This window comes from Lacerta agilis, chromosome 1, assembly GCF_009819535.1.
Source record: "Lacerta agilis isolate rLacAgi1 chromosome 1, rLacAgi1.pri, whole genome shotgun sequence".
Taxonomy (NCBI): domain Eukaryota; kingdom Metazoa; phylum Chordata; class Lepidosauria; order Squamata; family Lacertidae; genus Lacerta; species Lacerta agilis.
The window spans coordinates 75,342,983-75,356,620 of NC_046312.1; the positions used below are offsets into that span (position 1 = coordinate 75,342,983).

At 43.4% G+C, this 13,638-nt stretch overlaps 1 protein-coding gene across 6 annotated transcripts in view; it reads left to right on the plus strand.

Annotated features, from left to right (window-relative positions):
* Nucleotides 1–13,638, plus strand: part of DEAF1 (DEAF1 transcription factor) — a 31,102-nt gene that overhangs the window by 5,621 nt on the left and 11,843 nt on the right. For 2 of the 6 annotated variants that reach the window (XM_033155760.1, XM_033155725.1), the window contains exons 5-10: nt 378–517; nt 1,844–1,909; nt 3,442–3,568; nt 4,296–4,424; nt 6,026–6,157; nt 8,966–9,216. In XM_033155760.1, coding sequence (XP_033011651.1) covers nt 378–517; nt 1,844–1,909; nt 3,442–3,568; nt 4,296–4,424; nt 6,026–6,157; nt 8,966–9,216 — 845 coding nt within the window. Of the gene's footprint in view, nt 1–377; nt 518–1,843; nt 1,910–3,441; nt 3,569–4,295; nt 4,425–6,025; nt 6,158–8,965; nt 9,481–13,638 lie in introns of those variants that run through there. The other 4 variants (XM_033155734.1, XM_033155743.1, XM_033155752.1 and 1 more) reach the window with 4 other exon arrangements.

Consider the following 13,638-nt stretch of genomic DNA (forward strand, 5'->3'; position numbering starts at 1 on the left):
CAAGGCGTGGCTTCCGATAGGCTGCAGGAGCTTTCTGCACTCAGTCGGAAGCTGTGGAAGCCGTGTTGCATGTTCGGCTTCCAAAAAATGTTTGCAAACCAGAACACGCACTTCCAGGTTTGCGGCATTCGGGAGCCAAAACATATGAGTATCAAGGCATTTGAAAACCAAGGTACGGCTGTACAGGGACACTGGATGAGCGGAATATCCAGATTCCTCTCTTCTCCCTGGCTCATGAAGTTAGGCCAAGTGCCTGCTCTAGGCCCTTGCAAGATCTACAAATAGCAGAGAAAGGCTGTTTCCAAGCTCAGCTGGGCCATCTCTGCACAAAGCAATTCTTAAACAGGAGCTAAGCTTGTTGTTTTGCCCTCTTCAAGGTGGTCGAGGACGTTGCATTAAACAAGGGGACACTTGGTACAGCCCCACTGAATTTGAAGCCATGGCTGGAAGAGCCAGCAGCAAGGACTGGAAGAGAAGCATCCGCTATGCAGGAAGGCCGCTACAGTGTCTTATTCATGTATGGTGGACTCTCTTTCATTCTTTCTTTTATTTATTTCCTACAAAAGTCAGAAGCTCATTCCTCCCTCCCCCTCACCCAGGCACAGAGAAACTGGGCACAGTGGCAGTCCCAATTCTCGTCTCAGAAGAGTTACAACTCGACTCCCGAAAGACCACGTGCACATTTATAGACCTGTAAGATCACTTAGATCAATGCTTCCCAATTAGGGGTCCGGGGACCCCTGGGGGTCCACGGAATGCACGGGGGGGGGGGGGCTGCGACTCTAGCCCTTGCTTCTCCCCCAACTTTTTTGTCATTTTTGCATGGTAATATCACACATTTTATGGTCTGTTATAGCGCTGTGATTTTTCAATATATTGGCCAAAATCAGATTTGTAATCATACCGCGATAATGATTTCGACCTGGCAATATGCAGCAATATATTGTTCCTTGCACAAGGGAGAGCAGGGCAGCCAGTTTAAAGGCACCACTAATATCGCACGGTGATCACCTGAAACATGTTTAAATTTTTACTCTGCTAACTATACATTGGAATCTGCTCTAGATCAATATTGAGTAGTATTCCATGACACCCTCTAGCTACGCTCGTTCTACTTATTCTACTTATTCTACTTATTAGAATTTTCAAAAGTAGGGGGTCCATGGCTTGGCTTTTAAAAAAATAGGGGGTCCTCAGTAATTAACTAATTGAGAACCACTGACTTAGATCATCTGGGGAATTCTGCTCATGCCGCCACACCCTGCAGAATATCATAGGGTGGTTACCCGAAAGCAGGCATTTTCAGTTGTCCTTTTGTTTTAATGATATGCACTACTTAGAGATTGTTGAAATATTAAGCCGCTTTTAAATAAAAATAGAAAAAGAAAATGTTAATTCACAAGTAAGCCCCACTAAATGCAGTGGGACTTGCTGCTTGTTGTGTGTGCACAGGGTGGCATCAGTACTGTAGTAATAGTAGTAGTAGTAGTAGTAGTAGTAGTAGCAATAAAATTATTTATTTATTTATACCCCGCCCACCTGGCTGGGTTTCCCCAGCCACTCTGGGCGGCTTCCAACAAAAGATTAAAAATACATTAAAACATCAGTCATTAAAAATAATAACAATTAGTAGAGAGAACATGAAGAGAACAGAATGAGAAAGAACAGAATGTTAATTTTCTGGGCGGGTGGCTGGGAGGAATTCTAGACTAGGTCTTCTAGGAGTCAGTTCAAGAAGGTGCTGGGAACCCTGAACTTGATCTTTTGCTTTGTACTGTAGAGCATAGGATGGGTCTCCAGGCGTATTTTCCCCTGATACTGTTCTTTACTTTCCCCAATTTAGGATGGGATATTAAATCCTCATGCTGCCTCATGCACTTGTGCTGCCTGTTGTGATGACATGAGTCTGGTGAGTGTGCAGCTGCTGTTGCAGAAACTGGCGGGACTCTCTAATGGTACACTGTAGGGCCGTAATTTTATGTTATGAGCATCTCAAGAAAGGAATAACTGTAAACTTGATGGATCGAGGTGTGCTTTGCTTAGCAGGGAAAGGCAGAAAGGAAAGGTGGTCTTTTCATATGATGGCTCTTCACTGAGACTTTGTTATGATTGCAGTATCTGACTTTCTGATGGAAGAAATATTATTGAGGGTAATTTTTCTGTCAACGTACTTATTTAAAAATGCATATTCTATTTATTTATTTATTTATACATATATAATTTCTAATAAATTAATCTGTCAAGTGGCCTTCATTAAGAGTAAATTAAGCTTCAGCAATTATAATCTGTAAGCAACCTGTTCAAATGCACACCTCAGTAAGAACATTTTTACTATGTTTTCTAAAGATCACTTGAGATAAGTGTGGAGGCAGCAACAGAAAAATGCCTGCTTTCTGAGTCTTGTGTGATTGTATACCATGATAAGTGTAGGGTCCTTTCCCTAGGACTGTCCAGAGCAGGGGTGGTGAGCCTATGGGCCAGATTGGGCCTGCCAGGCTATTTCCCATAGTCTACTAGCCTCCAGATCAAATTTTACAATGTCAAGGTGGAAATCCACTGTGGCAGTGAAATCAGTCATCTTGTTTCCCTTTGTGCTACTGTTGCTAATAGGTTGGAGTGCTCTGGAAACAGGAAGGATGGCTCTCATCTGCTCCAGTGTTTCCTAGGAAAGGCTCAGGAATTTTATTGAAAAGATTGGGGTCTCTTTTCTGCTTCAGGAGCACTCTGACCTGCTAGCGATGATGGTGCAAAAGGAATAGAGGTGCCTTGCTCAACACTGATTCCACCATTGGTAGGAGAGAGGGAGGGAGGTGGCAGTGGTCTCGGACAGGACCGGGGTCTGCTCCTTAAAACAGGTTTTCCTTTCCTCAAGAAAATCACCCCCTCTCAGATCCAGCGGAAAGGTGGACTTTCTGGCTAAGGAAATGTTCCTTTTTTAAAACAAGCAAGCAAGCAAACAAACAAACAAACAAACCCTGCTTTCCACATTGTAAAGTACATTTGGCACTGAGGTCAAACACCACCACCCACAAGCATCTCTTTCCTCACTCTGGCAGCGCAAATACAATACTATAATGCTAAATTAAATAATTAGGGGTGGGATACAACATCCCACTATGACAAGCGTTACATCTGTGCAAACATTTCAGCTTGTCAAGCAGAATGACCCCCATCTCCTCCCACCATGTGCTGTTTTGGGGGTTCTCCCAACCCTTACAGGACCAGTTTCAGGAGGTGCAAGGGGGAAACCTCATTGCACAAGCAGAAGTCCATGTTCGGGACTTCCACTGGCAGGGGTCATTGGGTGAATAAAAACCAAATGCTGCCCTTGCATGATACCCCAAATCAGTTGCTTGAGACACAGAGCAAGACAGTTTGACAGAAACAGCCATGGCCGTGACAGAGAAGCTCTGAGCACCGGTGTTCTCTGCTTGTTACCAGAGTGGTCCTGTGAGACTCTTTGTGCCCTATAAAAGACGGAAAAAAGAAAACGAATTGCCCACAACTCCAGTGAAGAAGGATTCCCCAAAAAACATCACTCTGCTTCCTGGAACTGCTGCTACTACTTGTAAGTCATTCTTGGAATAAACAGCCTTGTCAAATGAATCACAATCATTCATATACGTATGTATATACATCCTTTGCCTGTTGAAATGTTAAAATAACTTTATAAATGTTATCCATATGAAATGTCCATCCTTCTTCTTTCTGCTTTCTCACTTTTATTCAGAAAAGTAAGCAATGTGAGGTTTTTTTCCCCTTCAGCAACCAGCAGATGGTCGTGGTATGCGTTGCAATGGCAAGCACATTAAGGAAGTACTAGCATAATAGATTATCTAAAATTTGAATATTTAGATGAAGGTTTTTTATATTAGCTTCTCCAGCTGGTAGGCCAAATTTGAGGTTTCCCTTCCAATGACTCTGTCTCTTTGTTCAGTGCAATTGGGAGGCCTTTATCCTACTTCTTCTGGATTGTTTCTTCTGTCAGTGGTGTCAGAGGAGGGCTGTGTCTGTTTTTTTCTGAAATGTAATGGAAGTTTGACTATGAGTTGGTGCAAGAGTGGCTGAGCTGTGCTTTCCAAATGTTGCTGGATTCCCAACTCCCATCAGCTCCAGCCAGCATAGCCAGTAAGTGGGGATTATTAGAGTTGTCTACAGATATCTGGAGGGCCACAGTCACCCCTGAGTTAGTGGGCTGGTTTCTGCAACTTGGAAGCAAAAATTAAGAGACCTCTAGCTGATTGGTATTAGCATTTCACTAATATTTGGAAAACGTTTTTACACTTTTTTTTTAGTCACCGTGACTCCTTCAGGACAGATCACTACCTCCGGCACGCTGACCTTTGACCGTACATCAAGCGTTGAGGCCACAGCTATTATATCAGAAAGCCCATCCCAAGGTGATGTTTTTACTGGTACGTCTGGTAAGTAAAATAAGCAATTGATGCATATATGCACATGTTATTGGGATACTTGAGTGGAATTATAGATGCCTAAGGCTTACATTTCTGATTTAGGGACCCAGCAAGCTGCTTCAGCCACTGTGATAAGCCACAGTTTATCCCACGCAACTCAAACAAGTTTATCCCACGCAACTCAAACAAGCCAAAGTTTGTTGTATCATTTGAACCTGGACCATGGTTTGTTTCAAACAGACTGCAAGGGATAAGCTCAGAAATAAACTAAGGGTTGCTCTTGGTTAATTTGTCCTGTACTGTTTGCTATTTGTGGTTTGCTTGTTTCAAAGGAACCATGGTATGGGTTTGAATGACATGAAACACTATGCTGTGGCTTGTTTGAGCCACATGGGGGGACCCACACAGCAGGAGTAGAGGTATGTTCATGAGTAAACCATAGTTTAAGACGAACTGGTTTAGACAAACCTGGCCATTGGAAGACAGCAGCTCAAATGACTTTACAGTGCAATCCTATGGATGTCTACTTAAAATAAATCCTAAACTGAGTTTAGTGAGACTTAATCTCATGGAAATGCATATAGGATTACAGTTGAACAGTGGAATCCTAGGGGAGTATATTCAGAAGTAAGCCCTATTGATTTCAATGGCATTTACTTCCAGGAAATTGTGTTTATGATTGCAGCCTTTAGCAATATCATAGTAAATATTATGCCCAATTTGCAAAGGACTTTCCCCCCCCTACATGCAAGCAGTCCTGACCTATACTGAGCCACATACAAGCCTGAGACTGCATGTAGTTGTGAAATTGGGTATATGAGAGCAGGTAACATTTTAATGAGTTGAAATATTTCTCCATATGCATGAGTATTGTCTTGAGACCACTGACCTTTATTGAAAAGGTTCTATGCTGTAAGGGTAAGTAAACTTAATAAAACATACTCCACATGAAATGTCAACATTTCAGAAGTGGTTGCAAAATTGATTTAGAATTGATAATTTTTTTAAAAAAATAGGGAATCTGATCAAATTTTAGAATGACAGGCCAGTGAAAGGGATAAAATTCTGGCTGTTTGCACAAGGATGTCTGCAAATCCTTAGTAAGTCATTTTGGATAAGCATTACCACTATTTTTTTTAAAGGAAAAACAGCAGATGCTAGAATTTTGGTATTTATAATAAGGAACTTATGTATCTGAATTTTTGATTGCCTACATTCTGAATTCCAGTTTTAATCCTCCATACTGAAGCTGGAACTTTATGCTAAACTATTAAACACATATTTTCAGTCTTGCTTGTCTTACAAGAGAAACAATTCAGTTCGTTACTGGTTGATTGCTGTTATGAGGGACCCAGCTATTTAAATAACACACTTTGCAAAGAAAAATCTGTGGATTCTAATCTAAGTCTTCACATTGCTCTTTAACAAAGAGTGATATGAGCTCTTCAGTTCACATTGTTTCCAGAATAATTCCAGCTGCTGCTCATTCCTTTTCGTACTGTAATCTTGCATCTTTGGTATTCATGTCAAAAGTGTAAAATCAAAACCAAATGATGAATTCCTTTCATGAGTCCTGATTTTCCTTCTCTCTCTCTCCCCCCCCCCCCCAGTAGTACAAGACACAAACGTTCAGCAGCCTTGCCGGGTCAGACATCCAGAGCCTCACTACCCAAGTTATCAGGACAATTGTCAAATCTCCGCATTCCCAGAAGCAGCACTGCCAACTTCTCATCCCAAAATTGGTAAGTTTCATCCCAAAGAGCCAAGGGAGAGATCAGGCATTGCAGAGCCAACAGGTGCAATGGAATTCCCCTCCCCCCTGTCGTTCCCCAGTCTGCATTAAGGCTGGGTGATAACTGCTTTCCAACATCGTAATATACTGCCAGCTAAACATTATGGTATGGCAAGTATATCACAATTTCAGAAAGGAAGTGGGAAGGAACAAGGCACTTGCTGGCCACCGCGCACAGCTTCTGCCTCATCCAAAGTGCCGTCTCCTCCAGCGCCCCCTGTCGCCCATGTCAAGGCAGCAGTGGATGAGGCAGGTGTGTAAACGCCAAGGCAGTGGCGGCAGCTAAGGCAGCATCCGCCGCTGCCTTGAAATGGGCGAGAGGCACAGGAGGAGGGATGTGGGGCTTGTTTGAGCTTCTTAGCCAGGGGTGGGGCAAGAAGCCTCCCGCTTCCCAGCTGAGCAGCCTCAATCCTTCTACTCACACGCAAGCAGGAGAAGAATCGGGGCTCCCTCAAATGGGGAGCGGGAGCACTTTAATGGAGCCCAATCCCGCTGTTGGGTCATGCGAGCCGGGGGCTAGTTGGGGGCTCCGTAAAACTGCTTGGCTAAGGCAAGGGCAGTGGCGTGCTCCTCAGCCAAGCAGTTCAAAAAAGCAAGGGAGGAACAAGCTGTATCAGCGCCTCGCCGATGCAGCTTGTTTCTCCCTCTGTGCCAGTATGAGGACTGACCGTGATGGCAGTTTAACTCAACAGTATATCGCTGGTAAAACTGCCGCTGTTCCTGAGTCCCTCTGCCTCCAGCACCTGGCTGCAGCGTGTTTCTCCTCTGGGTGCTGGTAGCAGAGGGACTCAGGAGGCAGCGGTTTCACCCATCATATACCGCTGAATGAAGCCATCATCACGGTCTGCCCCTCATACTGGTCCTGGGCGATATATTGATATATTGCCCAGGCCTAGTCTGCTTCAGGGAATTCCCCCCAAGTACCAGGTTTTGTGGGGGCTGCATTGGGAAGGGAGGAAAATTCTTGTCTGTGCAAATGGAAACTAATTGTGTAAGTGAGACATCTTAACAGGATGTGACCTTAGATGCATATGTCAATCTCAGCTTTCTTCCATAAGGGACTAGTTTGATTTTGATGTGTTTTCATCAAGTTCCCTTTTGCAAGTAATAAATAACACAACTTTTGGAGTGCTCAGTATGTTTTGCAGTGCTTGTTAGCTAACCTCTCCACTGATTGGAGGGGTGGATAGGGAATCAGGAGAAGGGTGGGGATGTGCGGGTACAGTTTCAGATACGAATGCAGCAGTGTTGTGGCCCAATACTTATAGCAGGGCATGTGCTGAGTGTTTTGTTGTATACTGGCCAGGAGACAGATGTCCTGGAGGCTAGAGGCCCTGTGACCAGGCTTTTATTGGGTTCAGACTGCTAACCAGCTCAAATATGGGTAACCTCCCAGCATCTCCAGCCACGCTGGCTAATGGCCAAGGAGTTGTAGTCAAACAACATCTGGAAGGCTATAGGTTCCCCTCCACTGCCTGAATAGGGAATCTCTTAATTTGGCCACCCCAGCGGATTTATGAAACCTGCCAGTTTCTGGAATACATTGGGGGCTGTTCCAGAGGTACCATTCTGTGCATTCTCTGGAGGAAACCTTGTTATTGATTCAACTGCATTTGGACTCTCTCCCACAAGTCTGGTGCCATGGTCTGTAGATGAACTGCAGGCTGAGGAGCAGTTTTGGAGTCAGCTGAAACATGGCAAAAATTCACACTGAGTCTGAGTGATTATGTCATAGAGCCCATAAGGTGGTGGTGGTGGTGGTGGTGGTGATAGTAAAGGGGTTATATTTTCTCAGCACCATGGCATTAGCAGAATCACATCCAGTCGAGTTCTTTAGGGTTATTCACTGAGCAAAGAGAGAACAAAAACCTCTGGTGGTGGCTATCCTATTGCACTGTGTGGATCTTAATAAGATTGTATTTCCCACATGACCTCTTAAACTTTCCTTTTTCATTCACTTCTGAGCACACTGTTGCACATTGGCTATTCTAAAGAGCAAGTGCCCTGGGGGGCGGGGGGGACCATTAACTGGGCATGACTACAGAAGTATAAACACTTATGGAAAGATCAGGCAATCAAATGTCAAGCTTTGTTCCTCACTGTAGATACTGGTAGTATAGTTGCTGAAAGCCGTTGCTTCTGCAGATATATGGAAGATAGGGATGTTTTCCTGAATCAAATTAACTACAATCCTATTTTGTTACTAAACAAAACATCTGTTACGTTTACTAACTTAATAAAAGCTTTGGGGTTTACATTTTGATTCTCTAATTCATGGCTTTAACTTTGAAACTTGCACCCATTGTAGTATAGTTAAAGTCTAATACATGCTAAATAATTGCTACACAAGTTTGTATTTAGAACGTAGTTAGCATTTTTAAATGATTTGGGGGAACTGGAAGCATACTTGGTGTAAATACATATTATTTCTTGCAGAGTTTTCTGAATGAAAACTGGAATTTTAAAATTGTTATTGATCTCTGCAGAAAGTGATTTCCAAAGCTTGGAAGGAACTACTGAGTATGCAGTAACACTTATAGTTTTGAAATCTGTGCTTCTGCAACTCACTCCAGGAACTGATCCTCACAGGTTTGCAGGTGGTATGAAATTTTGATTGGCCCTGTTTGTAGGTAATTCTGAACCTCTAAAGGGGCAGAGAGGTGAACCAAAGCAGTTACAGACTAAAGTTGCTACCATACAGTAAGCTTCCAATTAAACTCGAACCAAAGTATCCTAATGGATTTCTCTTGATTTTCAGTATTGACCTCACTTCCTGCCCTGGCTGTGCCACCTGCCACCCCCACCAAAACCATATCGGCTTCCGTGGTGAATGGTCTTGAAATGACAGAGCAGCGGAGTTGGCTGTACCTTGAGGAGACGGTCAACTCCCTTCTCAGCACAGCTCAGCAGCTGAAGACGCTGATCGAGCAAGCTAAGCAGGCCAGCTCTTCCTACAGAGAAGCTGCTGTCACTCAAGCAAAAATTCAAGCTGATGTGGAGAGGAAAGAGGTAACTATGCTTGTGGAATGACAACACAATTCTAGCTCTAAATCAGTCTGCAGCCGACTTGCTCAGGTGGCAATTTGATAACCTTCACAGTTTCTTTTATGCCATAGTGGAAGGCTGCCTATCATGGAACTTCTTAAATTTAGATTGTACTCTTCAGTTTGATGCAGAAAGTACCTGTACTTTGAATGACTGGAGTCTGATTTTAATGAAAATTGTAACACTGTCTTTAGCAATAATAAAACAACAACAACACCGTTTTTACATCAAGATCCACGGGTGTTTGCTATTTACCAGAACAGATCTAAGCTGTGGTCCACTTTCACAGAATCCGGCTGTAGCCAGAATAAATAATCATTGCAACTATTTTGCACAACTATACCATTTACTGAATATAGGCATTCACAGAAAATGACATTAATTTTTTTTTTTTTTACAAGGTTGGGGTGAGTGGAGCAGGACGAGGATGAGATGAAAATAGCCAGCACAGGGGAAAGAAACTATGTAATAGGAATAGGTTTAGGAACTATAAGGACACTACAGCCCCAGCCACTACCTAGTCCTAACCTTGGTCGTTTGTCCAGACGATTTGTGCACTCTTCTATGCAACCACGGTGGCTAAAACTTCATAGAGCCAGTGAGATGCAGTGGACAGAGTGCTGGAATTGCAGTCCTGTCTTTGGAGCAGCTACCAGCCATAAATCTTCCTATGCAGGGATATAAGACTCATGTCACTCCTCTTTTTGTACCAACTGCATTGGCACCTATTCATTTCCAAGCACAATTCTATGTGAGGGTTTTTGACCTATAAATTCCTTAACAAGTCGGGGCTAGGTTTCCTGAAGAATCACCTTCCTCCATATAATCCTGAGCTGAGATCTTGCTGTTTCTTCAGCTATCTGTAAGGTAACAGCATGCACAAGGCCATTTCTATGGTCTATCTGTCCCTTCCCACCCCACCTCTGGAACTACCACCTCCACAATATCTGAATGGCTACTTCGCTGCTTGTGTTAGAAGGACATTTTAACACTTTAAATATGTATTAAAATGCTTTTGAGCCCTCTAGGATTTTACTGTTTCTTGTTTTTGTTTTTTGTTTTATTTCAGGGCATGCCACTCTGAACTCCTATGGAATGGCATATAAAAAATTATTAATACAATAATAAACAAAGGTCACTCGATGGCCTTGGGCAGGGATGTCAAAGGATTGCTGACCAAAAATCCCCCAGGAACCTCAGAGGTCAGACGTGATGGTAGTTATTAGACCAGGAGTGTTTTACCTTTTAGGGGCCAGTGGTCTCAATGTCTTGTGATCAACCACCAGGGGCAAAGGGCTGTATGTCAAAGTGGGTGTGGTCATTTTTTTAAAAAACAGACGAACAAATCTAATGTAATTAAATTGATTGATTGAATAAAATGATAAAATTTGGGGAAGTCCTGGGTAATCACAAAAACATTTTGGCACCCCAGAATCGCAGTAGGGACCATAGGAGTGATCAGTAATTTTTTTAAAAAAAAAGTTGGTGGGCATTTGGGTGTGTGTGCAAAAAAAAAATGTTGGTATCACTGGGATGGGAGCATTCAGTCAGTAAAAAGTTTTTTTTTCTTCCAAAATAATAATAATAATAATAATAATAATAATAATAATAATAATAATAATAATACAAATTTGTGGGTAGGCTTTGAAGGTCTAAAAAAAACCCCTCCTGGTATCACAGCAGGGGACATACAGGAGTAGTCAAAAAAATGCAGAGGGGGGAGGAGTGGAATCTACCCTACCAACCCGACACAGAGGGCATTTGGGTTGTTGTTCGAAGACTGGTCAGCACATGCCTTTTTCCTCCCTTGAGAGTTGCATTGTCAGCTGATGCCTTGCACGTATCTCTGGGCATCGTGCCTTACATTGCACCAAACACAGGGCTTTACATTTGCTTCACAATTGTTGCTCCAGCTAGCCCTACACACGCAGCAGAATAAAAGGAAAGGCTCCTGGTAACGTGGGTTGCACCACTTGAGGCTGCAGGCACGGGGTATGCTGTTTTGGAATGCTCCTTTACATTAAAAACTTCCTGAAAATGGATAGCTAGCATGACAGGCAAAGGGACTAGACTTGAACCTTTCTCCTGTGCATTGGTGGGGAGCAGAGGGAAGTAATCAGAAGTGGCAGGCACACCCAGCCTGAAATCCCACCATATTCCTATTATACTTATAGACCCAGCTTAAGTGTGCAAGTGATGTGTGAACCATACAATGGCTTTTTTCCAGGATATTCATTGGCTTAAACATCTTGGATAGAAGAAGACAGCAACTCATGACCCGGAAATTTACGAGTCATATATGAAGGAGATAATATTGCCATGTAGATTAAGTTGTTAATGAGTGCAAATGAAACAAGCTGGTTTCATAAATGCAGGCATTTAATTGGAGGCAGAGAGAAAAGCTGCTCTTTTCTGTGCCACGGAAGTCATTTTCTCCTGTTTCGATACCTGGAGAATTCATACCGTCAAATGATCTTTTCTGCTTCATTTTATCTGGGACTCAAAAAAGATTTAATCCCGCTCCTTCCTGTACACATAAAAATATATAGCTGTCATTGCATAGCCCCCATTAGAGGATTTGCAGTGCCACATCACAATCCTGAACTTGAAAATTGTGGTTTTAAACAACAGAGCAGAGTTTACATTCATAAGGCCAGGGGTTCCTGCCACCCCCTCCCCATTGCTCTGGATCCTCCTGTGCCCCCTGGAAATCTGCTCCTGAGAGTTGGGTGGTCCTTTGGAATGTGTGTGTTGGGTTGCAGGTGAGGGGAGAGGCTGCAGATAAAGAGGAGAGCAGGAGGAAATCACCCACACATCCCAACTGCATGCAGTTCAAGAAATGTAAGACAATGTGCTTTATTACTGTGGTGGGACGCAAGTGGTGCTGTGGTCTAAACCACTGAGCCTCTTGGGCTTGTCGATCAGAAGGTCAGCAGTTTGGATCCCTGTGACGGGGTGAGCTCCCGTTGCTCGGTCCCTGTTCCTGCCCAACTAGCTGTTTGAAAGCACGCCAGTGTAAGTAGATAAATAGGTACCACTGTGGCGGGAAGGTAAATGGCATTTCCGTGCACTCTGGTTTCTGTCAGGGTATTCTGCTGCACCAGAAGCGGTTTAGTCATGCTGGCCACATGACCCAGAAAGCTATCTGTGGACAAATGCCGGCTCCCTTGGCCTGAAAGTGAGATGAGTGCCACAGCACATAGTCGCCTTTGACTGGACTTAACCGTCCAGGGGTCCTTTACTTACTTTTTTTTTTACTATTACTGTGGTGTTGCATTACATGAGGACTGTTAGAGCAATAGTTTCCTCACCAGTCATTCATGAAAAACATTGCTGCTACCCAGGCTGCTTCCTGTTAGGTTATATACCAGCTTGAGCCTGAGGATATGGTGTGTGACTGTTGTAATTACCTTCCAGAGTTATGTGCTTTAATAAAACAAAGTCAGAAACCGCCGTCCCAAGATAAGAGAAAAAAAGGTAGTTAGGTGACTATTCAATCTGGCATTTCTTTTAAACATTCCTCTATAGTATTTGAATTTTTCTAAGATAATTGAACACTTCATACATCTAGGCTTTCTGAAGGGGTAAATAATGTTTATAATGTTGGGTGGAAAAATCTGGACCATATTTTATTTCTGCCTCTGAGGTAAAAGCATTTCAGGGAGGAGGTGGCACACATTTCTCATCCTGCTCCAGCTTGATGTCGGCTTCTGCTGCAGGATGAGAAACGGTTTTCTCTTGTCCCTCTTGTAATAATCAGAGTTTTGCCTTGGTGGCAGCAAGAGATAGATGTGCTGGCTTGCATAGCTGGGCGACAACCATATTTGGCCCAGCACACTGTGGGTTTGGGGGGTACACTGGAAGAAACAGCCACATCTTGCTGGGGGTGGGGAGAGCAGAGCATAGGCATTGATCCCAGGTTGACCCTCCAGCTCAGCACCCAACATTCCTTGGATAAAACTGCATTTCTGCACAACAAATAGAAGCCTAGTGTTAACTGGTTTAACCATTATGGGTGTTCTAAAGGATGCCTGGGAACTGTGCATCTAGAAACTTCTGTGTCCTTCTGCATTCTAACAGTGACCCACCGGTAAATATTGGATTACAAGTGTCAAGGGATCCTCTATCTTCCAAGAGCTCCATAGCCCAGGAAAGCTTTTCTGTCAGGGCTGGGAAAATGCTTCTGGCAAAAATTTTCCCTGACTCAGGGAAAAATGACACAATTAAGGCTATAGATCTGTACCCACTTACATAGGTTCGGTCTCATTTAACTCTGAGACTTACCTCTGAGTATTTATGCATAGGATTGCACTGTTAGTCTGGAAGGGAGGTCTCATGAAAGAGAGATGCCAACTCCAGCACAGATTAGTCTGCACAGCACAGTTT